The sequence below is a fragment of the Tamandua tetradactyla genome, chromosome 9 (assembly GCF_023851605.1).
Source record: "Tamandua tetradactyla isolate mTamTet1 chromosome 9, mTamTet1.pri, whole genome shotgun sequence".
NCBI classification, from domain to species: Eukaryota; Metazoa; Chordata; class Mammalia; order Pilosa; family Myrmecophagidae; genus Tamandua; species Tamandua tetradactyla.
The window spans coordinates 37,074,574-37,099,827 of record NC_135335.1 but is presented as its reverse complement, the minus strand read 5'-3'; the positions used below and the strand labels follow the sequence as shown (position 1 = coordinate 37,099,827).

The 25,254-nt window shown below is 38.3% G+C and overlaps 1 protein-coding gene across 10 annotated transcripts in view; it reads right to left on the bottom strand.

Moving 5' to 3' along the window:
• The window catches only part of TAMM41 (TAM41 mitochondrial translocator assembly and maintenance homolog), a 76,337-nt gene that overhangs the window by 24,846 nt on the left and 26,237 nt on the right, over window positions 1-25,254 (bottom strand). For 5 of the 10 annotated variants that reach the window (XM_077116520.1, XM_077116519.1, XM_077116529.1 and 2 more), the window contains 3 exons: window positions 23,989-24,134; window positions 10,886-11,051; window positions 9,535-9,597 (listed from right to left, as the gene is read on the bottom strand). In XM_077116520.1, coding sequence (XP_076972635.1) covers window positions 9,535-9,597; window positions 10,886-11,051; window positions 23,989-24,134 — 375 coding nt within the window. Of the gene's footprint in view, window positions 1-6,829; window positions 6,986-9,534; window positions 9,598-10,885; window positions 11,052-12,057; window positions 12,168-23,988; window positions 24,135-25,254 lie in introns of those variants that run through there. The other 5 variants (XM_077116522.1, XM_077116521.1, XM_077116524.1 and 2 more) reach the window with 5 other exon arrangements.

The window sequence follows — 25,254 nt, the reverse complement described above, 5'->3', positions numbered from 1 at the left end:
ATATATATATCATATCTGACTTTCCTTCTTTCTACACTCTTCTCCATACCTCTCTCTTCTGCCTTTTCGTATCTGACTCTAGTGCTCCCTTTAGTATTTCTTGCAGAGCTGGTCTCTTGGTCACAAATTCTCTCAGTGACTTTTTGTCTGAGAATGTTTTAATTTCTCCCTCATTTTTGAAGGACAATTTTGCTGGATATAGGAGTCTTGGTTGGCAGTTTTTCTCTTTTAGTAATTTAAATATATCATCCCACTGTCTTCTAGCCTCCATGGTTTCTGCTGAGAAATCTACACATAGTCTTATTGGGTTTCCCTTGTATGTGATGGATTGTTTTTCTCTTGCTGCTTTCAAGATCTTCTCTTTCTCTTTGACCTCTGACATTCTAACTAGTAAGTGTCTTGGAGAATGCCTATTTGGGTCTAATCTCTTTGGGGTGCGCTGCACTTCTTGGATCTGTAATTTTAGGTCTTTCATAAGAGTTGGGAAATTTTCAGTGAAAATTTCTTCCATTAGTTTTTCTCCTCCTTTTCCCTTCTCTTCTCCTTCTGGGACACCCACAACACGTATATTTGTGCGGTTCATATTGTCCTTGAGTTCCCTGATACCCTGTTCAAATTTTTCCATTCTTTTCCCGATAGTTTCTGTTTGTTTTTGGAATTCAGATGTTCCATCCTCCAAATCACTAATTCTATCTTCTGTCTCTTTGAATCTATCATTGTAGGTATCCATTGTTTTTTCTATCTTTTCTACTTTGTCCTTCACTTCCATAAGTTCTGTGATTTGCTTTTTCAGTTTTTCTATTTCTTCTTTATGTTCAGCCCATGTCTTCTTCATGTCCTCCCTCAATTTATCGATTTCGTTTTTGAAGAGGTTTTCCATTTCTGTTCGTATATTTAGCATTAGTTGTCTCAGCTCCTGTATCTCATTTGAACTATTGGTTTGTTCCTTTGACTGGGCCATATTTTCAATTATTTGAGCGTGATCCGTTATCTTCTGTTGGCGTCTGCGCATTTAGACAGATTTCCCTGGGTATTGAATCCAAAAGTTTGGAAGATTTTTCTGTGAAATCTCTGGGTTCTGTTTTTCTTATCCTGCCCAGTAGGTGGCGCTCGTGGCACACGTTTGTCTGCGGGTCCCACCAGTAAAAGGTGCTGTGGGACCTTAAACTTTGGAAAACTCTCGCCCTCCTGGGGGTTCGCTAGCCGAAGCGGCTTGAGCCGGCCCGGGGTCCGAACGCAGGGAGGGTTGCTGGTCGCCGCAGCCAGGGAAAGAGCCCGTCCGAATTTCCTAGTCGGCCCTGGGCAACAAGCGTGGTGGGAGGGCGCCAGTGGCAGCGGCCCGCCCGAGAGAGTGCACGTTCCCCGGGAGTCACGGGTTTGGAAGGGGCCTCCCCCACCCGTCACCGTTCTCCGCGGCCTGGGGGTTTCCGATCCAATTCTCTCAGTTGGTCCGGGGGCTGCGCGTGGTGTGGGCGCCAGCCGCCTTGGTTTCAGGGAACCGCCTCTCCAATTCTCCCAGCCGGCCCGGGAAGGGGGAAGGGAATAACTCCGGCCGCTTGCCACCCTGCCCGGTAAGGCCCGCGCGCCTCGGCGATCTCACCCGAGCTGCTTCTCTCAGCCAGCCAGCCGTTCCAGGATGGGGTACGCTGTCTTTTTTATCTCTGTTGTGGCTTTGGGCGCTTTCTGTATCGTTTCTACTCCCCTAGTAGGTGTCCTGGAGAAGAAACTAAGATCCGCGCGTCTTACTAAGCCGCCATCTTCCAGGAAGTCCACTGACTTGATTTTTAATGAGATTTTTCATGTCTGTTCGAACATCCTGAATTAATTGTTTCAACTCCTGTATCTCATTTGAATTGTTGGTTTGTTCCTTTGACTGGGCCATATCTTCAATTTTCCTAGTATGGTTTGTTATTTTTGCTGGCATCTAGACATTAAATTTCCTTAATTAGTTTACTCTAGAGATTGTTTTCACTTTTTTTACCTAGGATTTTCTTGCTGGATAACTTTGTTGTCTATCTGTTCTCTGACATTCAGTTCAGCTTATTCTAGACCTCTAGCTTAGGTTCTGTTTAACAGATCAGAATTTTTCAGTTCTTGTTTTCTTATTTCTTGCCCTGCAAGAAACTTGTTCTTCTTTTTTTATTCCTTAGGAGGGTCTATTTAGGTATTATAGAACCCAGTCAGATTTTCCCAGACAAGACTGACCTCTCAAACAGAAAGAGTCACCCCATCAGTTTTCCATGAGGATGAGACCCAGCAGGTGGAAAGACTTTCCTATGAAGCCTCTATGTTTTTTCTATCCTGCCCAGTATGTGGTGCTTGTCCATCTGCAGGTCCCACCAGCATAAAGTGATGTGGTACCTTTAACTTCAGTAGACCCTCCCAGCTGGGGGCCTGAAGAAGCCAGGGAGAGGTTGTAGTCTGGGTTTAATTGCTTCAGTTTTCCAGACCCTGGGGTCTGAATTCCTTGAGGGAGGGATTCTACCTGAGCTGGGCCCCACCCCTCTCCCAGGTAAGGCACAGTCCCCAGGTGTTACTTCCTTTCACTTGACCAGTCTCTTTGACTCTTAGACAAGCTTAATTCTGCTGTTGCCTGGGGCAGTTGCAGCCTGAGAATCCTTGCAGTTGTATGCAAAGAGCAGTCAAGCTGTAGAAACACAGCCACAAAAAAGAAAAGAAAAAAAATAATCCTTTTGAGAGCAGGACCCCTGTTCCTTAGGTTTGCCAATCAAGAGCTTAAGTTGGTACATTGCTCTATGTCTCTCTAGGTCCTATGTGCCCCCTCCTCTCCTTGAGGGCCCAGACCTTTTCAAGTATTTTGTGCTGTCCAATCCAAACCACCCCCCCCCCACTCTTCCACCCCCCCCACCCCCACCAGCCCTGCCCCCTCTGTGCCAGGGGAAAAACCAGCAACCTCAGCTTTTATCAAGGTTCAGCTGAGCAGGGGATCTATTTTTAGTAGTCAGAATTTGTTAATTAACTCCACTATTGGAGCTTGGTTGAGCTCAGCCCCTGCTCCCCTCTGGAACCAGACTGTGGGAAAGGGTCACTGGCCTCCTTGGTTTGGGGGACTCTTGGTTCTGGGTGGGGTTGCAGCTAGTCCAGTTTATCCAGACTGGCAAACGCTGTGTGTTCGGTCATTGATGTGGCCCCAGCAGTTGTTCTGTACTGTTCCTAGCTATTTACTAGCTGCTCTGGAGGACAAACTAAATTCCATACCTCACTAAGCCACCATCTTGGACCCCCTCCTAGACTATATTTTTTTAAGGGCACATACACATCAAGTAAAAGTATAAAAACATAAACAGGTTAGAGACATACCAACTTTTGAATAGAGGTAAGCTCCAGGGAGAGAGAAAGGGAGGGAGATGGATTTGAAAAGGAGGCATAAATGATGTTTCCATTATCTAATATCCTAGCATCTATCAAAAAAAGAGAGAAAAAAGATTTTACAAGTTGAAGGCAGTATCACCTCTGCAGAGAATCTGATGCTTCTTTTCCTACTGCCTTTCCAATGCCTTCCCTCTCAGTATCAACCATTTCAGTGAATGTTCATCTTGATATTTGTTGACCTTTTACCAGGTGTCAAGTGTATTATATGGATCATCACATTTACTTCTGACAATAACCATACAAGGTAGGTACGATCATTGGCCCCATTTTACATATGAGATTTAAAAAGCTTAAGTACATGCACTACTAGTTTACTTTCCTGAAACCCTCCTCCAGAGGGTTTTGCTACAAAGTCCTGAAACCCAGAAGGGGTAGCCTCTCCAAGAATATCAACAAAATACATTCCCCTAACCTATAATAACAACACTCATTTCAACATGAAAAAGATATCAACTAAATACATCCCCCATCCTATAAAAGTAACACCCCTTTCAACATGAAAAAGATCCTTACAGAGTGGGAGAAGGGATCAAAAGAAAAGGAGTAGTCACAACAGAGAAGATAGGATGAGTATGACTGCTGAATCACTGCAATGATATTTCTTTTAACCTTCAGTGTTCTGGAACAGCTAGAAGGAAAAACCTAAAACTGTGGAATGGTAACCTAAATCAGACTATGAAATCTTCTCTGTAGCTGCTTGTTGGAGTATACTTTGAAAATTATTGCTTTTTCTCTGTTTTTTTTTTTTGTACATACGTTATATTTCACAATAAAAAAATGTTTGGTTTTTTTTTAAAGGTTAAGTAACTTGCCTGGCTAGTGAGTGGAAGAATCATGCTTTGAAGTCAGATTTGTTAGATGCCACATTCCACTCTTTACCACACCAAAAAAGGCAAAGCAAAACAAAGATAAGGATGTCCAAAAACATATCTGTGAAAAAGTGGATCGTTTCGTCTCCTTTAGCTAAAATACTTAAGGTCTGATTTAAACTCCTTTTAATGCTTTTGTCACAGAACACCTTCAAACTGTACTTGAATAGTTCATATTTAATTTAATCAAATTCCTATTGTGAAAATTAGTGTTTCTATCAATTTTCATTAGCATAAATAATACTGGCATGAGGTTAGCTTTGACACACAAAATTATCATTAGCATCTTTGATGACTTTTCTTAAGATACAATCTAGAATTGGAATTATATTTTTCTGTATTTTCGAAATAGTTCATTTACAAATAATGAAATTATAGGATAAAAAGGTATAAACAAATAGAAACTGCAACGAGCCTTGCAAAAATTTAGAATGTTCAGGCATAAAAGAACCTCCACAATCTTTTGTGCATCACCTTTACAGCTGGAGAGATGTTAATTATCTGGCATAGAACAAAATGAAGATATTTAGGAAAAGCTATAATAAGCTTAAAAACCTGGGCTTGAACTAAAACTGCCTAAAAGGGGGGGAGGAAGTCAAAATCAGCTTACTAAGGTGTCATATACTCAATTCTCTTAATAACTTCCCAATGAAGGAAAAATATATAAACAAGAAGAAAAATCTGAAAAGCTTTAAAATTATTTTATAAATAGCAGCAGATAATTTCTCAGGGTAAGAAAATGACAGAAATCAGTCTCGTTTTGGTTGGCAAACAGACATCTTTATATGGAAAGACTCAAGTTGTTTTGTGATTTATAGAGGATGCTTTACAAATAAGTTTGGGTACTTCTTTCTTCCCCTTCTAGGACCTTACATTTTTCAATTTATAGCACTGATAGGGTGCAGAAAAAAATCAATGAAGACAGAATCATAAAAAATACTTTAAAACAGCTGTATAAAACAGAAGGGGGTCTCTCCTTGATTTCATGTGTTCTGGCAAGATCACAGCTTTGTCAAAAGACTGGAAACAACTAGGAAACAACACTACTGAGTGGTTTACTCGTTTGTACCTCTGCAACCTCTGTGTTCCCAGTCTCACGCATTTATCTCTTTTCCCAAAGTAAGACAGTTTAGCTGGGGGATGTAAGTACTATGACCAGTGTAAAGATACCACATCTGTCAGGCGGACCGAGTAATTTAAGACCAGGGATGGGTGTGGAAAAGCAAGAGAGGGCATAGGCTCTGCAGACAGAAAAATCTCAGATCAAATCCCAGGTTGTCATTGAGCTTTATGACCTTTGGCAAATTGCTTATCTTCTCTGCCTGAATGGTTTTGTCATGCATAAAAAAAGATGAAACTGTGGGGGTTGAGACAGTTAATGGAGAAAAGTTCTGTAAACTGCTTAGCAGTGTACTTGCTCAAACTGTCAACAGTAACAGCTGCTGTTGTTGGGAACTAATACCAACTACCACTACACTCAGGTAAAACTGATTAATCTGAAATGTTTTCACAATTGGATACATCATATCTTTGCTTCCCACCCCAGCAAAAAAATAAAAAAATAAAACAGCTGTATAACTGAACATGATGGCCTAGAAATGCAAACCATGAAAAAAAAAAAAAAGATCAGCTGTGCATGTTTACAAAGAGAGAATCCTAGGATCTTTGAGGAATAAAGCACAAAAGTAAAAGTAAAGCCAGCAAAGATAAATAGATTGAATGCACACAGTATGCCTTTTACTAAATCCCTAAACTTGACAAAATGACAATAAAAGGAATTTTTAAAGCTATAAACCAACCCGGACATGCAAAGGAATCAAAGTTTCAGATACTTAATAGATCAGTGAAACTGTCTTAGCATACCTTAAGAAACCAAATTCTAAACCAGCACAGGAGAAAGCTAAGAAGTGACCTGATTTACCCATCAGCAACCCCCAAAGGTTCAGGATTAAGATGACCAGGAGTTTTTAAAAGTAGAGATAGATAGGGCCTGGACAGACAAGTGAATGGGCTCTTTTTAAGAGTTACCCCTAAATCTCCTCCCCACTCCAAGTAAATGGGTGACTATTTCCTCTAATAGATAATTGGAGGTTAATACTCTGGAGAGGTGAAATAGAGGGTCTCCATAATATAGAAAACCAGGTACATTCTAGAGCCATGATAACATGCTAAAAAAAGGCAGAAACCAAACAAACAGACCACACACACACACACATGCACACACCTCTCAGAAAATTCACAACTTCCAAAAAACTACCAGGAATATGAGAAGATATTTCACCCATAAAAGAAGAACAGGATGTTATGTATAAAAAAGGGAACGTTCAGGAAACAACAACAAATTTCTTAGAAAATAAAAACAGCAAGGAAAAAAAAAACCTCAATAGAAAGCTTGGGAGCTAAAACTGAAAAAATCTTTCAGAAAGCAGAGCAATAAGAGAGATTAAAAATAGGAGGCAGGGCGGGCCATGGTGGCTCAGCAGGCAGATTTCTCGCCTGCTATGCCAGAGACCCAGGTTCGATTCCTGGTGCCAGCCCATGCAAAAAAAAAAAAAAACAATGCCAAAAAACCAAACTGGAGGTAACAACACTACAAGAAGTAAAAGCATTACCCTCCTCACTATGTGGGACATGATATCCAGGGGTGTAAGTTTCCTTGGCAATGTGAACATGGCTCCCAGGGATGAGCCTGGCCATGGCACCATGGGATCAACAGCGCCTCCCTGACGAAAAGGGGAAAAGAAATATAACAAGTAAGGTATCAGTGGCTAGGAGAGTTCAAACAGTCAAGAGGTTATTTTGGAGTCTACTCTTACGCAAGTTTCAGCTAGATATTGCTAATTACCATAGTCGGCTGAATCCCAACCAAAACCATTTCTGCCAACTCTAAAGAACACCTAGGGCTCTATTGGAAACAAAAGTTTCACACACTAAGACTACTTTCCAGAAACCTACAACCTCCAGATGGGTTCCTAGATAAGTCCTGAAACGCAGAGGGGCCAGCCTCTCCAAGAACATCAACTAGTTACATCTCCCTATCCCATCCAATCAACATCCCCTTCCAACATGAAAAAGTTAGAATGGGCACAACACAAACACCCCTAAAATTTGGGAGAAGGATCAAAAGAGAAGGAGGAGTTATAAGGTGAAGATAGGATTTAACAAATTATTATGACTGCTGAATCACTTATATTTCTTTTAGTCTACAGTGTCTTGGAGCAGCTAAAAGGAAAAACCTAAAATTGTGGAACTGTAAACCCATACCAAACTCTGAAATCTGTTCGATAACTACTTTATACAATGTACTTTGAAATTTATTGGTTTTTTATATTTATATTTCAAAAAAAGTAAAAAATTTATCTAAGATTCAAGCATAGTTTGCAGTAAAAATGGTTTAGACAGGAATATAGCAGGAAAAGAAAAATAACTGTTTTGCTCCCTCAAGTAAAAAAAATAAATAAATGTGTTTTTATGCTAAATGAGGAGAGACAAACAAGCAAGCAGTGATGTTTTTATTATGTATGTTTAACTGCAAGGAAAAATAAGATAAATAATCCAAGTTCATTTTATCTCAACACATTTTGTATCATGTTTGCAAAATGACTGATAAAACCAGATGTCAGCATGTTGTAATGTTCTGTAACTGTATATTCAAATTTTTATGTATATATGTGTGTGTCATGGTCAGCTTCATGTGTCAACTTGGCCAAGTGGTGGTACCTGTTTGTCTGGCTGGGCAAGTGCTGGCCTGTCTGTTGCAATGAGGATATTTCATAGAATTAGATCATGATCATGTCAGCTGCAGCCACAGCTGATTCCATTTGTAATCAGCCAAGGGGAGTGTCTTCTGCAATGAGTGCTGCTTAATCTAATCACTGTAAGCCTTTTAAGGAGGATTCAGAAGAGACAGGCTCTCTTCCTGCTCTTCTGTGGAGTTCGTCCAGACCCTCCATCGCAATCGTAGGCTTCACAGCCTGCCCTGCAGACCTTGGACTCTGCGTTCCCATGGTCATGTGAGACACTTTTATAAATTTTGTATTTGTGAGTGTTTCCTATTGATTCTGTTTCTCTAGAGAACCCTAACACAATGTGTGAGAAAAAAAATAGGAGGCAAAAGAAAGAAAACCAAAGAACTAGTGGAGAGGGTCCTAGAATAAAACGGAAGAAAAATAAATAAATAAGAAAAATTTACAGAACTGAAAGAAACAGATTCCCACTAACTTACATCACTGAGAAATTTCAGAACACTGGGAAAAAACAAGACCTGACAAACACCCAGAGAGAAAGAACTGGTCATATACAAAGGATAAAGAATCAGAATAGCTTTGGAATTAAACAGTAATCCCAGCAGTGAAAAGGCAATCAGAGCAACAATTTCAAAATTCTAAAAGAAAATGATTTGTAATCTATACCAAGCCTAAGAATCAATTATGTGTGAGGGTAAACTAAAGCTACTGTCAGACATCATGATTTCCAAATTTACCTCCCATACATCCTTTCTCAGAGAATTACTAGATGATGCACTTCACGAAAATGAGAGCGCACAGCAAAAAGACACAAAATACAGGAAATGGGGATCCAACATGGAACAGAGGTGAAGACATTCTCCATGGGAAAAGAAAGTTGTGCAGGAAAGTAAAAGTGTACTGTATGACTTACCTGTGGTTCACATTCTCAAGAGTCATAATGATGCAAACACTGAACACTGTTAAGTTATATACCTATATTAAGAGGATTGAGGGACAGGAGAGGCAAATAAATGTGGGAAGGGTGGGTGAAACAGTTGAATTCTATCTTCCATAGTGGGAAGTCAACAGATGGTGTCTAAAACTGAAAAATGGACGAGGAGCAATATAAAATTATTATTTAGGGAAAAGGTAGTAAAAACTGAAACAACCAACTAAGAGAGTTGGAAGTGGTCATCTCTGCCAGAGAGGAAAAGCAGGGAAGGAGAGCAAGGTGCTACTGGTTTTGCAACTATGTGCATGCATAATTTTGAAAAATAAATATGAGGAAAAAGCCTGCATTTAAGGAATTACTCAGAAACTTCTAGAGGGTATAAACTCTTTCAACAGTAGCTTACGCTGTTTAAGATCTTAGATAACCAGATTACAGAGTTTGTTATGCTTCGTTATTGCACTATCCTAGTTTATGACCATCAAAATTCAGCAAGTACTTCAAGGATACAGATAAAGATTTACATTCTAACCAGGAGTGCTAAAGCCACTCAATCCAGCAGGTACATTAAGCATGAATTTTCTAAAGTTCTTACCAGCAGTAAAAATGCCTTTGGTGCTCTGCCTCATACTAGAAGGCCTCACAATTGAAGAAAGCCCTGTGTGACAAAACCAAAAACCATGTCAGTAATCCCAACAGTTTAAAACCTGAAACTAAATATTCTTTCCAAATTACCTAATAAACAAGCAAGCCTGTCTCTGTTATGGTGTTCCAGATTGACTGTGAAAAGGGAATCAGGAGACTGGAATAGCAGACACCATTCCCAGCCAGCTACGTGAACACAGGCCAATCACTGAACCTCTCTGGACATGGGTCGCCTCACCTATTAGACAGGTGGAGTGGATTAGCTGGCCCTAAAGTCTCTTTCAACTCAGTTTTTATGACTTTAAATTTGCTTAAAGCTGCTGGTTCTCAATCCCAAGATGTGAAAAATATAAAACATGTTCCTGTCTAGGAGAAAAACATTCGTTCTGAAAACTCATATAGAGGATTCCACAGTGAGGAGCACCAGTAACACGCCCTGCATCTCCTTACAAAGGCAGCAGCGATTCCACTGTTACCAGGATCATGCTAAAACAAACACCATGCCTTAGACAAATCAGTCCTTATTATAGGTACCTGGTCACCTAAACATATGCTCTGAAAATCTGGGGCTGGTCAGTGAGATAGTGTGAGTGGTACATATATGGTGGCTCATGTTAAACTTTGGCTTAATGTTCAATATCATTACTGTAAATTGCATCTAGCACAGTGGCTTGTATCCTGGAGGAATTCAGTAAATATTCATTTGAGTGAAGGCATCATCTTCAATCCCATAATTACTTCATTACTGACTGATCTTATAAATTATCTTAAATACCTCAAAGAAAAGTGTTCTCTGAAGACAAGGTTCAGATTTTTTGATAAATATGAAGGAGGCCCTGGGGATAATGCTGTGGGAACATGCACTGTGGCAAAGGGAGTCTATTTATCACAGCTGAGATGTATCAGATCAGAGTGGATGGATGGAAGCTGTGTTCTTAATGTTTAAAAACATTAAAAATGTCACAAGTCTCCTTTTTCCTTAGACCACCATGAAGGACACAGACCTATTTCTTATGCAACTTCCAGAAATTATGTCCTTGAACCAAAAGAAACAATGTTTTATCATTTGATGATGATGTGGCACACAGGAATCTGAAACAGAAGTACTTTGACCACTCTACTTCAAACAAGGGTAAATCTAGATTTGGATAAAACCCTGGATTGCTGGTGCTTTCCTTCCTAGAGGCAATCTATCACTTGATCTCGCTAGGCAAGAAAGACTAAATATGAATCTCAGTCACAAACAAAGCTTGCTTTTACCCAGGGCCAACACTTCCTTACTGTCAAAGTCATAAACATACCTAGCCGCACCACCTCTCCACAGTCAAGATCATGAGCGAGTTGTAATAATGTTTCCTCCACATCTCTGTTTTTCCCAGGAGGGTCCATAATATGACTTATTTGTTGCTGTAAGGTTTTAGGCAATGTCATTAGCTGAGTGAACTGTCCTTCTGGGCTTTTATCTATCTGAGGGGAGAAACAAGATGCTATTTATGGAAAGTACATTAAATTCTATAAATATGCAAAGATAATGGTTTCCCTTTAAATCACAAAATGGGTGCTCTTTAAAATCACACAAACATGTATGTCCCCACACCTTAGACTCTGCTGCACACTAAGCAGAAACTCTCTTCCTTTCCGAAGCTGAAGGCATAGGTGTTAAGGAGTCTAAGTCCCTTTAAAAAAGACAACTCTTTTTCTACAATATTACATTTCTACATGAGAAAAGAATGACTTCTGATTTTCAGTTTTAAAATTTCTAATTGTCTTAAATCCAGTAGTAAAAGTGGGGTTGCAGCTAATATGCAGTGAGACCCATCAAATCCAGACACTCAAAATACAGTCATTTTGTTTGTAAAGAGATTTTGTTGGTTTATCCAGGTTAGTGTGATGCCCATATAAATCCCAGAGTGATGTGAACAGTGAATGAAGAATTATTTGCAAAGTCCCCCTGGGAAAATGGGGAGAAAGGAGGAAAAATTCAACTTCCCCATTTGGAGAATTCCTGATATTCTCGCAAGCAGTGTGGACAACCAAATCAATAGGTCGAGCCCTCAATCTTGGGGTTTGCCTCTAGGAAACTTATTTCTGTAAAGGACAGACTAAACCTATTTAAAATTAGGCCTGAGAGTCACCCCTAGAAAACCTCTTTTGTTGCTCAGATGTGACCTCTCTCAGCCGACATGGCAGTTGAACTCACTGCCTTACCCCTCTACGTGGGACATGACTCCTAGGGGTGTAAACCTCCCTGGCAATGTGGGACAGAAATCCTAGGATGAGCTGGGACTTGGCATCAAGGGATTGGGAAAACCTTCTTAACCAAAAGGGGGAAGAGAGAAATGAGACAAAATAAATCAGTGGCTGAGATATTTCAAACAGAGTCAAGAAGTTATCCTGGAGGTTATTCCTACACATTATATAAATATCCCCTTTTTAGTTTATGGTGTAAATGATGGTGGCTAGTGGGAAGTACCTGAAACTGCAGAGCTGTATTCTAGTAGCCATGTTTCTTGAAGGCGATTATATAATGGTATAACTTTTGCAATGTGATTGTGAAAACCTTGTGTCTGATGCTCCTTTTATCTATGGTATGGAGAGATGAGTGAAAAATATGGGTAAGAAATAAACAAATAATAGGGAGAACAAAGGTTAAAATAAATTGAGTAGACTGAAATACTAGTGGTAAGAGGGAGGGGTAAGGGGCATGGCATGTAGGAGTTTTTTTTTCTTTCTTTTGCTGGAGAGATGCAAATGTTCAAAAAAATGATCACGGTGATGAATACACAACTATGAGATGATATTGTGAGTCACTGATTGTAACCATGTCAAGAATGTTTATATGTTTGTTTACAATAAAAATATTTTTAAAAATTTCTATTTGTCTTAAATCTAGTAGTAAAAAGGAAGCTAACATCCAGTGAGACCCCATCAAATCCAGGCACTCATAATAAAGACATTTTTAAAGACAGTGAAACTGAGTAATGCACCCAGGACCATGCAGCCAGTAAGAGAGAGTAGGAGCTGAATCTCGGCCTCCTGTCTTCAGTACCTTTTACCTATCAGGCTGTATTTTACAAACTTTGGGAGTAAACTGATAGCAAAGATAAACCCAATTCATCTTCTAATCCCCCAGCATAGCGCAAGGACTCAAAAAAAACATCAGTTAAATTAGGGAATGAATAACTGAATTAGTAAAACGTAGTATTTGTTCAACAGGAGTAAGCTGCACCAGTGGTTTCTGTTCAGAACTTATTCTAAAACACATCAAGTTGGAAGATTAATGCAGAAATAAAACAAATGAAAATACATATCACACTTTACTTGGAAACCTTTGAGTCAAAAACTCCCAATCTAATATACTTTACTTCATGGAATTAAATGTGGAAAACAATTGTGTAAGCCTTGGCTGCACACCAAGTTGAGAGCCAATGGCACTACCTTCCACAGCTCATCTTGTTATTTTTCAGGTAAGAATATGTCTTGTATTCTTCTAATGAGCGTTTAAACGGTTTTAACTTCAATTAAGGGAACAGTAAGAAAAAATTAGACAAATGAATGTATTATATATTAGGTTCATATTCTCCAGATAAGATCAACTTTCTTAATAATTACAATTCACTTACTCTACCTTTTTTTTTCTTTCAACACATACTGACAACATAACAATGCTTAGCTTTTCTAGTTTTGTCCATAAAATCCATGTAAAGAACAATGCTATTATTTAGTGGCTCTGTTAAAGGCAGACAGCAGTTTTTACCTGAATATTTAATATTTGTCATGAGCATGATTCTAAATTCAAAGGCTCATCCTCTACTTAGTTTTGGCTATATAAATGACAAAAAATGTAGATATTTCTGAAAGTATTCAAGAAATGATATTTCTGAACTCATGTTTTGGGTCCAAGTATTGAGATTAGCCAAAAGAATCTTATATTGCATTCATACTTTACTTATGAAACTTCTAGGAATTTTAGAGATGCCAAAATGGTGTGAGTAATATGAGGAATTTTAAAATAGTATTTGCCAATGCTTTCTCTTGAGCAAAAAAAATCACTAGAATCTTTACTCGAAAGCATGTATTTAATGGCAAAATATTAGCTGACATGCTTTAACAAAATGCTAAATTCTGCCTAATCTTCCTTAATCTTTAATGCTCATTAAAACATGAAAATGAAACCATTCAGTTAAATCTTGAGAGTCAAACTGCATTTTTTTTTAAAAAAAATTTAATTTTCTTTAAACATAACATATAAACATGTACATTCTTACTATATGATCATTCCATTCTTGGTATATAATCAGGAACTCACTGATTCAAATTGCATTTTAAAAGCAGATATGGAAAAGGACCATGTATTGCATGATGCCATTTATATGAAAATGTCTGGAATAGGTAAATTTATAGAGATAGGAAACAGATTTGTGGTTGCCAGGGACTGGGTAGAGGAAGGAAATGGGGAGCGAATGCTAATGGGTACAGGGTTTCTTTTGGGGGTGATGGAAAAGTTCTAAAATTAAATATGTGATAGCTACACAATTCTGTGAATACACTATAAATCACTGAGTTTTCACTTTAGAAGGGTGAATTTTATGATAATGCAAATTATATCTCAGTAAAATCATTATTATTATTTTGTAAAATTCAGACATGGTCTACCTTTAGGACCAAGGTACTCATTCCACCAGCTGCTAGGAAAATTGGCTGAGCCCTTCTCCCAGAACACCTCCCAGAATTGTCCTCAGCCAAAGGGCACTGCCCATATCCAGTGACTGGACAATGCAGCAATACAAAGGCCTGGCCTCTCCGCCTTGAGTCAGGACAACTCTGAAGGTCCATCAAGCTCCAGAGCTAGGCCACAGATCAGATGCCTCGAGGCCTTTGTTTCAAGTCTGCCCAATCCTGATCTTACACAATTGGTACAGGGAGTGGTCCTAGAAAACAGAAAACCTGATATGCTACTTTACTCTTTTCTTATGTTTAAAATAGTTGCTATTTTTTTCAAGTTTCATTTCCAGTTCTAGAAATCCCATTACTCTGTTATTCAATACAATGTTAGTTGCCCCTATTATTTGGAAGAGAAACAAAAAAGTAAAATACAGTATTCTGTAGTTTCTTTAGTTAAAAAAAAATCTTAAACCCAAGTAAGTTACTTTTCTCAAAAGGAAAGTTCTTTGATTTTATTTTCAAACCTTCAAGGATGCTATTTTTTCAAATATTTTGATAACAAATGAAGTTTTGGGGGGATATCTGAAAGAAAAGTTCTAAGACATAATAAGCACAAGCAGGAAAAAGCAAGCTTCAGAATAATATGTGTAAGTATGAGCATTTACGTGAAACAAAATAACCCAAACCCCTACATGCATATATATGTGTACAAATATATACAAAAATGCATGGAGAAAGATCTGGAAGAATGTTCACCAAACTGTCAGGAAGGCTGCCTGACGGGAAAGGGGAGGACAAATGGAATTGGTATGGATAGAAGGTAATCTGAAGGTTAATTTTCATCCATTCCTGACTGGTAATTCATATCGTGGTAATAAATTCAAATAGTTAAAAAAAGACACACATGGACGGGCCACGGTGGCTCAGTGGCAGAGTTCTTGCCTGCCATGCTGGAGACCCGGGTTTGATTCCCAGTGCCGCCCATGTAAAAAAAAATAATAATAAAAATTTAAAAATAATAATAAAATACTGAGGCTTCTCTTTAAAAAAAAAAAAAAAAGACACACATACTGGAAAATAATATTCTCTCCCACTTCTGCCCCTAGTTATGTTCCCAAAGGCAATCCCTTATTACAAGTTTCTTGTGTAATAATATTTAATGTATTCTAAGTTTATAGAAGCAAATATTTGCGTACAATATTCACTTTTTAAATATATTATCACATTATTCATACTATTTATACTCTTTACACTTTTCTTCCTTGCTTAACCATATACTTGGACAAATGTTTCGTGTTACTATTTTGCTACCTACTATTCCAAGTAAGGATGGTCTGTTAACAGAGGTTCTCCTGGATGGTCCGAGGCCCCTAGTGTCCCTGAGACCCTTTTAGGTTGGTCCACAAGGTTTTCCATTTCCTAACTACATGATCTGTCTAAGGCCAGGTTTCCTTCATACACTTCAACCAAAATAACATATTGTAACAGACTGAAGGCAGAAACAGAAATGATAATCCAGCTGATTTTTAAGATTTGAAAAAATTATTAAAAATACCACTATTCTCACTAATTTTTTCGTTAAAAAAGTTATTTTTCCTAAAAATGTTATCTCTGCTGCTATATAATGGATTATTGTTATTGTTAAATTAATTAATAAATACATATTTTAGTTTCTCAGATATAACCCAACACAAACAAAAATTCTCTGGGGTCACCAATAATTTTTCAGAGTATAAAATGGTCCTGAAACTAAAACATTTGAGAGCTGCTGGTCTATGGTGCACTACTATTAGATTTTCTGATCAGTAGTGTGACAAATAATCCTTGTGTACAGTTCTTTGTGCCCTTGGTTATTTTATCTGCAGAATAAATTCCTTGATGTTGATTTACTGAGTGAAAGCGTATCTGAATTTAAAATATTGATAGACATTGTCAAATTGAACTTATGGAGTGTTTAAAAAAACATAGATGGGACTTCCAGGAAGATGACTGAATAGAGTGGCTTGAGATTAGCCCAGCTCCACGAAAAGTTAGAGAAAGGATAAGAGGGTGACTGAGGCAGTAATTTGGGGCTGCCGCTGACCTGGGAGAGCCTTCTGCATCACACAGAGCATCCCTGGTTGCAGAGGCTGAGGAACTGAGAGGCAGAAAGCTGAAGCCTGGCAGAGAGGCGTGCGGCCCGCAGGAGAGCACGGACAGGAGCCGGGGACAAGGAAGCAAGCCAGGATGTGTTCCTAGGGCACATTACCCTCTTCAGCGCAGCCCCGTGACTGGTGACTCACCCCACACCTCACGCACACAAACCTGGTCACCTGATCACATTTCCCACGCTCTAGGCACCCCCAGCCCACCAGCTCCCAGTGCACGTACCTGCCCCTCACGCCCCACCCCAAGTACAGCCCAACCCACCTCTCCTGCACCCCTTCTAAGCACTGTTCCCCCTCTCTGTTCCCTGCAGGTTGTTGTCAGTGCATAAAGGCTGGCATTAACCTCCATACCCAGGCTAACCCTGCCCTTCTGCCCATAGTGTTGCACAACCTCACCCCACCCACCCCAAGCTCTGAAAATCAGTTTACAGCACTCCTAGGCCCACACATGCACACAGGCCCCCAATCAAGTCATTCAGCTCTGGGATCCACACTTCATAGCAGTCCTAAAACTGTGCATGTGAAAGGCCCTCAGCCACACTTCCCAGCTCTGAGAAAGTACTGACCTGTGCAGCTGGGTCACATGTGCCCCCAATTCACGAAGGCATAATACCAACCTGCTGCCATAGCTCTACGCATGCGCACAAAGGGCCCTGTGCTTTAGACCAGCACACATCAGGGTTATGCCCCCCAGACTGGTGCACCCACACAGCTACATCCTCACTGGCCACTGGGTGCCTATGTTCACAAGCATCAGTGCAACACCCCCAACCTGAACCCCTACCTACCCTGAAACAAATCACTGCACTGACTGCCCCATTCCATATCCTGCTCCCTGCTGTACAACCACCCTGCAAACACAAGGCCTTAGACTACTGACAGAAATCAACTCCCAAAGTAAATCAATCAAGATATTCACATGCCACAAAGACAGCAGAAGATCACAAGCATATCACAATGCAGACAGATATAGCCCTGCCTCATTAGACTGAATTAAAACACCAGAGGAGACAGTTGTTGGAATAACTAATCAAAGATGTTCATACAACTCTACTTAATAAAATAAGTGGGATAGCAAATGACATAAAGGAGATCAAGAAGACAGGAGAAGAGCATAAAGAGGAATTTGAAAGAATAAATAGAAAAATAGTAGATATCACAGAGATTAAAGATTCTGTTGACCAAATAAAAAACATACTAGAGGCACACAACACCAGATTTGAAGAGACAGAAGAATGGATAAGTGATATAGAGGATAGGATAACTGACTTCAAAGACTCAAAACAGCAAATAGCAAAAAAGATGGAAAAAATTGATTGGCTCTAAGAAAAATGATAGAAAAAACAAAGTGCACAAATATAAGAATCATTGTTGTCCCAGAGGAGTAAAGGGCTAAGAAGACTGGTTGAGTATATAATGGGGGAAAATTTCCCAGCCCTCATAAAGGACATAAATATACAAGTCAAAGAAAACCAATAAACTCCAAACAGAATAAATCCAATTAGTCTTCCCCAAGACACATACTAATGAGTCTGACAAACATTGAAGAGAAGCAGAAAATCCTGAAAGTGGAAATCTACTACATACAAGGGAAACAAAATAAGACTGTATTCAGACTCAGCTAGCACCCTGGAGGTGAAATGGCAGTGGTATGATATATTCAAGATGCCGAAAGAGAAAGATGTCCAGCCAAGAATTCTGTACGCAGCCAAATTGTCCTTCAAAACTGCAGCAGAGATTAAAATTTTCACATACAAAGAACTCCTGAAAGAATCTGTCAACAAGAGACTGGCACTACAAGAAATACTAAAAAGAGTTCTGCTGGCTGAGAAAAAAGGAGAGGGAGGTCTGGAGAAGGGCACAGAACTGAAGAGTGCCACTAAGGGTAATTTAAAGAATACAATGAGAAAGAGGGAAAAAAATATATAGATCTGACAAATATAATAAAAAAGATAATATGGTGGAATCAAGAAACTCTGCCTTTTCAGTAATAACTTTGATTGTTAACAGACTAAACTTACCAATTAAAAGAACAGATTGGCAGTATGGATTAAGAAATTTAATCCAGCTATAGGGTGGTTACAAGAGACTCATTTTAGACACAAGCATACAAATAGCTTGAAAGTAAAAGGATGGAAAGAGATTTTCCACCCAAGTTATAACCAAAAAAAAGCAGGAGTAGCTATACTAATATTGAACAAAATAAACTTTAAATGTAAAGACATCATAAGAGACAATGAAGGACATTATATGCTAATTAAGGGTCAATTCACCAAGAAGATAAAACAATCATAAATGTTTATGTTCTCAATTAAGGAGCTCCAAAGTACATGAGAGACACTGGCATAACTGAAGGGAGTGACTGATGTTTCAACAATAATAGTAGGAGACGTCAATACACCACTCTCTTCTATAGAGAGAACCAACAGACAGAAGATCCACAAGGAAGTAGAGAAGTTAAATAACTTGATAAATGAATTAGACCTAACAGACATATACAGGTTATTGCACCCCAAAACACAAGGATATACATTCTTCTCTAGTGCTCATGGAACATTCTCCAGGGGCTCAAAGGGGTCTTTATAAATTTAAAAACATTTCTTGGATCACAATGGGATGATGTTGAATCTCAATAACCACTAAAGAATGAGATCACTCACAAATATATGGAGATTAAATAACACACTCTTAAACAACCAATGGGTCAAAGAAGAAATTGCTAGAGAAATCAGTAATTACCTGGAGATGAATGAAAATGAGAATACAACTTATCAGAACTTATGGGAAGTGGCAAAGGCTGTGCTGAGAGGGAAATTTTTTGCCCTAATGCCTATACGTAAAAAACAGGAAAATGCCAAAACAGAGGCCTTAACAGAACACCTGGAAGAACTTGAGAAAGAACAGTGAACCCAGCCCAAAGCAAACTGGAGAAGAGAAATAAGACAGATTAAAGCAGAGATAAACGAATGGGAGAACAAAAGAACAAGAGAAAGAATCAATAAAACCAAAAGTTGGTTCTTTGAGAAAATCAGTAAAATTGATGGGCCATTAGAAAGACTGACAAAGGAAAAAAAGGAGAGGATGCAACAAAATCAGAAATGAGAAGGGGTGCATTACCATGGACCCTGAAGAAATAAAAGAAATCATAAGAGGATATTATGAACAACTATATGCCAACAAACTAGACAACTTAAATGAAATGGACAAATTCCTGGAGACACCCAAACAATCTACATTGACTCAGGAAGAAACAGAAGATCTCAACAAACCAATTACAAGTAAAGAGATTCAATAAGTCATCAAAAATCTTCCTACAAAGAAAAGCCCATTGCCAGATGGCTTCACAGGGGAGTTTTATCAAATATTCCAAAAAGAACTAACACTAACCCTGCTCAAACTTTTCCAAAAAAATTGAGGAAAAAGGAACTTTACGTAACTCATTTTATGAAGCTAATATCATTTTAATACCAAAACGGAGAAGATGCTATAAGAAAGGAAAATTACAGGCTAATCTCCCTAATGAACATAGATGCAAAAATTCTCAATAAAATATCAGCAAATCGAATCCAACAACACATTAAAAAAATTATACACCATGACCAAGTGGGGTTTATACCAGGAATGCAAGGATGATTCAACACAAGAAAATCAATTAATGTAATACAGCACATTAACAAATGGAAAGAGAAAAATCACATGATCATCTTGCTTGATGCTGAAAAAGTATTCAACAAAATTCAACATCCTTTTCTGATAAAAACACTCCAAAAGATAGGAATCAAAGGTAACTACCTCAATATGATAAAGGGAACATATGAAAAACTGATAGCCAGCGTTGTACTCAATGGAAGAGAGACTGAAAGCTTTCCCCCTAAGATCAGGAACAAGACAAGGACGCCCACTGTCACCACTATTATTCAACACTGTGCTAGAAGTTCTAGCTAGAGCAATCAGGCAGGATAAAGAAATAAAAGGCACCCAAATTGGAAAAGAAGAATTAAAACTCTCATTATTTGCAGGTGATATTATACTATACTTGGAAGATTCTGAGAAATCAACAGCAAAGTTACTTGAGCTAATAAAAAAATTCAGCAAGGTGGTAGGACATAAAATTAATGTGCAAAAATCAGTAACATTTCTATACACAAGCAATGACCTAGCCGAGGAGTCAGTTAAGGAAAAAATTTCATTCAAAATAGCAACTAAAAGAATCAAGTACTTAGGAATGAACTTAACTAGGGACGTAAAGGACGTGTGCACAGAAAACTACATAACGTTGCTAAAAGAAATCAGAGGAGATCTAAATAGGTGGAAAGACATTTCCTGCTCACGGACAAGAAGGCTAAATATAGTTCAGATGTCAGTTCTCCCCAAACTGATCTACAGATTCAACACTGTACCAATCAAAATTCCAACAACCTACTTTGCAGATTTGGAAAAGTTAATCACCAAATTCATCTGGAAGGGAAAGAGATCCTGAATAGCTAAAAGCATCCTAAAAAAGAAGAACGAAGTGGGAGGATTAATACTCCCCGACTTTAGAATCTATTATAAAGTCACAGTGGTCAAAACAGCATGGTACTGGCACAACGATAGAAGCATTGACCAATGGAATCGAACCAAATTTATGGTCAACTGATTTTTGACAAGGCCCCCAAATCCTCTGAACTGAGACAAATTATTGAAAAGCCTTTTCAATAATTGGGTATGAAAGAGCAGGATATCAACAGCCACAAGAATGAAAGAGAACCCTTATCTTACACCCTACACAAGAATTAACTCAAAGTGGGTCAAACATCTAAATACAAGAACTAGCTCCATAAAGCTTCTAGAAGAAAATGTAGGGAAACATCTTCAAGACCTAGTAATAGAAGGTAGCTTCCTGAACATTACATCCAAAGCACAAGCAATAAAAGAAAAAATAGATAAATGGAAACTCCTCAAAATCAAATGCTTCTGCACTTCAAAAGACTTTGTCAAATATTAGCACCTCTGCTGTATTCTGTTGGGTACACGGACTAACCCTGATGCTTTGTGGGACGGTACTCACAGGTATGAATACCAAAAAGCAGGGATCTGATAGGATCTAAATTCAATAAAGATCTTTGCTGTTCAGAAAAAAAAAAAAAAAGACTTTGTCAAAAAGGTGAAGAGGCAGACAACTAAATGGGAGAAAATATTTGGAAATCACATATCAGACAAAGGTTTGATTTCCTGTGTATACAAAGAAATCATACAACTCAACAACAAAAGAACAAACAACCCATTTATAAAATGGGCTAAAGATATGAATAGGCATTTTGCTGAAGAGCAAATACAGATGGCTCAAAAGCGAATGAAGAGATGCTCATTTACACAAGCTGTAAGAGAAATGCAGATCAAGACTACAATGAGATACTACCTCACACCTATAATGACTGCTATTAAACAAAAAGGAAACTATAAATATTGGAGAGGATGTGGAGAAACATAAGAAACACTTAGACACTGCTGGTGGAAATATATAATGGGGCAGACACTATGGAAGGCTGTTCCTTAGGAATCTAAATATCAAGTCGTCCTATGACCTAGCAATAGCACTACTTGGTCTATACTCAGAAGAGCTGAAAGTAACGGCACAAGCAGACATTTGCACACCAATGTTCACAGCAGCATCTTTACAATTGCCAAAAGATGGAAACAAACCAAATGAGTGGATCAACAAAATGTGGTATATACATATGATGGAATATTATATAGCAGGAAGACAAAATGATGTCCAGAAGCACATGGCAAGATGGATGAGTCTTGAGGACATAATGCTAACCGGAATTAGCCAAACACAAAAGGACAGATACTGTTTGATTCCACTTTTATGACCAGCATAAAGGTATAATCAGAGGCTTATAATACAGAATATAGGGGACTCAGAGATACATAGAACCCAGAGATGGGTGAACCGTTAGCTAATGAGGTTGAATTCCAATATAAAGAATAGATAGGAGTGAAGGTGGTTCTCTAGTGGGTCTATAAGTAATACTGCCATGTTGAAGATGAATAAGACTGAAAGGGGCTGTACAGACCTACGTGTCCCACTGATAAACACTAGAAATATGAATTAGTTCTCTCACGGATTACTTCAAAGATATGATTCTTGTACAAAGACTGCTTAAGTCCAGGGGGGAAAACTGCTATGCTATGAGCTATGTTCAAAAGGAACCATCAGCACTACCACAGCAACAGCAGAGGTAAATGATGGGGGGAGGGACAAGAGTTAAGAGGAGGGTTAGATTTCATATTTGGCGAGGGTGCGTTTATTGGTTTTCTTTCTCTTGGGACAATGAAATTATCTAAAATTGAGAATGTTGATGGACTGTGGATTTTGGGCCCTCTACATGATGCCCGATGAATACAGGTGGCTGAAGGATACAATGATGGAGAAGTAGATTGGTGAACAACGTGTATACTTATGAAGGAAGGTTGTGTTGTCACAAAAAGGAACAAAATCGTGAGGCATGCAACAATGTGAATGAACATGTGGTACATTTGGTGAGACAAAATAAATCAGAAACAAAAACACAAGAATGGTATGGTCACCTTTAGAAAATGGTTATAAGAAAACTGGGGCCTGGACTGTAAGCTTTTAGAGCAGACATATTAAGCTCGGAGTGGTGATTATTATTTCTGGATTTTAGAGCAGCTAGAAGTAAAAACCTAAAATTGTGAAATTGTAATCCATGTCAAAGTCTGAAATATGTTCTACAACTAATTGTGGTGCTGTGCTTGGAAATTTATAGCTTTTTTGTTATATATTATTGTTCACAAAAAAAGAAGGAAAAAAAGTCAATTGTGATGATAAAAAAATATTTAACCCCTCTACCGTCCTATATTCTGGAGCAGCTAGAAGGAAAAACATGAGAGGATCATATGTTAACCCCTGACAAACTCTGGGCTCTGTCTTGTAAGTACCTATTAGGGCGGGCCACAGTGGCTCAGCAGGTAAGAGTGCTTGCCTGCCATGCCCGAGGACCTGGGTTTGATTCCCGGTGCCTGCCCATGTAAAAAAATAAATAAATAAAAATAAAAGTCTGGACTACAACCTTGGCATTCCTATTGTGGCTGGTCCGATGGTAGTGGGTTATCAGAACTTATTAACATTAGTGTCACTAAAGTTGGTATACAACCCCCCACTGCTAAATTTGACTGGAAAAAAAAGGAAAAAAAAAAAAAGAGTGCTTTGAAAACTATTGCTTTTTTTATTTCTTTGCTTTGTATCTATGTTATGCTATACAACAAAAAAAGTTAAAAAAAAAAAACATAGATGCCAGGGCCCAATCACAGATCTAATGAGAACCTCATATGGATATGAATTTTTAAAAAGCTCCTCTGGTTTTTTATTTTTGACACATAGCCAGGGTTAAGAACTATTAATTTAAATCTTAAAGTAGGACTATATCCATAGCAGTGTTGACCTGAAACAAAGTTTAAACTTTGGTTTTAAAGCTGGTTATGTGATGCATACACAGTCTCCAAAAATACAGTAACTAGAAGGTTATAAAATATAGAATAGTTAGAATACTTAGAAACACTGTGATTTTCCATATACACTTTACCTCAAGTTGGCCTTGCTGAGTTTTATATACCACTTGGGGATTCTCCTGTAGTATGCTGCCATAGAGCTCGCGAAAGTGCTCTACATTAGGTTTCACAATATTCAACACTTTTTTCTTATCCTCCCCAAGCACCATCCGGAAGTCGCCTATTTAAAGAAAAGAAAGAAAACAGACCTTCCATTGAAAATACAAACTGTGACCACTAAAGAGAACTTCCAAGTTGATTTTGCACTAGTTTAGCCTGATAGGATCCCTCATTAATGCATTTATTTCTCCTCCTTAAAACCATGAATACATTACCCAAGGGATACATTTGGGGAAAAGAAAGGATGGGTAGATGATTAACCTCAAAACACAAAGTTTTTTATGCCAAATAAAATATAGTTCCCTACGAATAAAAGGTTATTATCACTGAGAAACTGAGATTATGAAATCTTTAGAAATTTTATTTTTTTTTTTTGCCCATGAAGAAGTTTCTGTACTGATAAACTTTCACTTATATACAAAACTCTGCCACTGACCAATCACTAGGCTAGGAGCTGTGCTTATTGCCTTAGACTTGTCCTTGCTTTGCCCACTTGCTATGCTTGCAGGAGGGATTTTGAGGTGCTTGTTATGTTTGAAAAGGGCAAAAACAGTAAGTGTTAAAAGTCCTAGTAAGGAGAGGTTTACATTTAAGATGAAAGTGAAAGCAGATATACTTTTTAAAATTGCCAAGTGGCGAAAAATAAGGAACACTGTATTTGTCTATAAGATGAACTAAGCTGCAAAATATATAATCTCAAAGGATAAAGAGCAGCTTTTTAAAATTTCATTTCATTTTTTTGCTTTGTATGTGTGTTTTCAATGAAGAAATACATCAACTGTTTACAAAATAGCTCTTGGAAAATACCAGTATGGATAGTATAAAACAGATACTATAAAACAAAGCAGTGTCTAGTCAATGACAAACTATGTACATCATGCAAAAGCGACAATCTGATCTCCAGGTTATAAAAACTAAAATTAAAAAGTCACTACACAGAAAAGGCCCAAGTTTCAAGGGCAGATTTAAAAGCAAAAATAAATTGTCCTGTCTATGTCATTGACAATCACCAACAAAGCACGGAGAAAAAACAACACAATTATAAAATGGGCTAAAGAGTGATAAGATGGAAAAAGTTAAGTGAAGGCCTATAATGCTAATTTGAAAGAGGCTGGACATATGTATGAGAACTTCCAAGGCTAAGCTTGGTGAATGCTAGAGTAAACTGTTGGCTTGTTTTT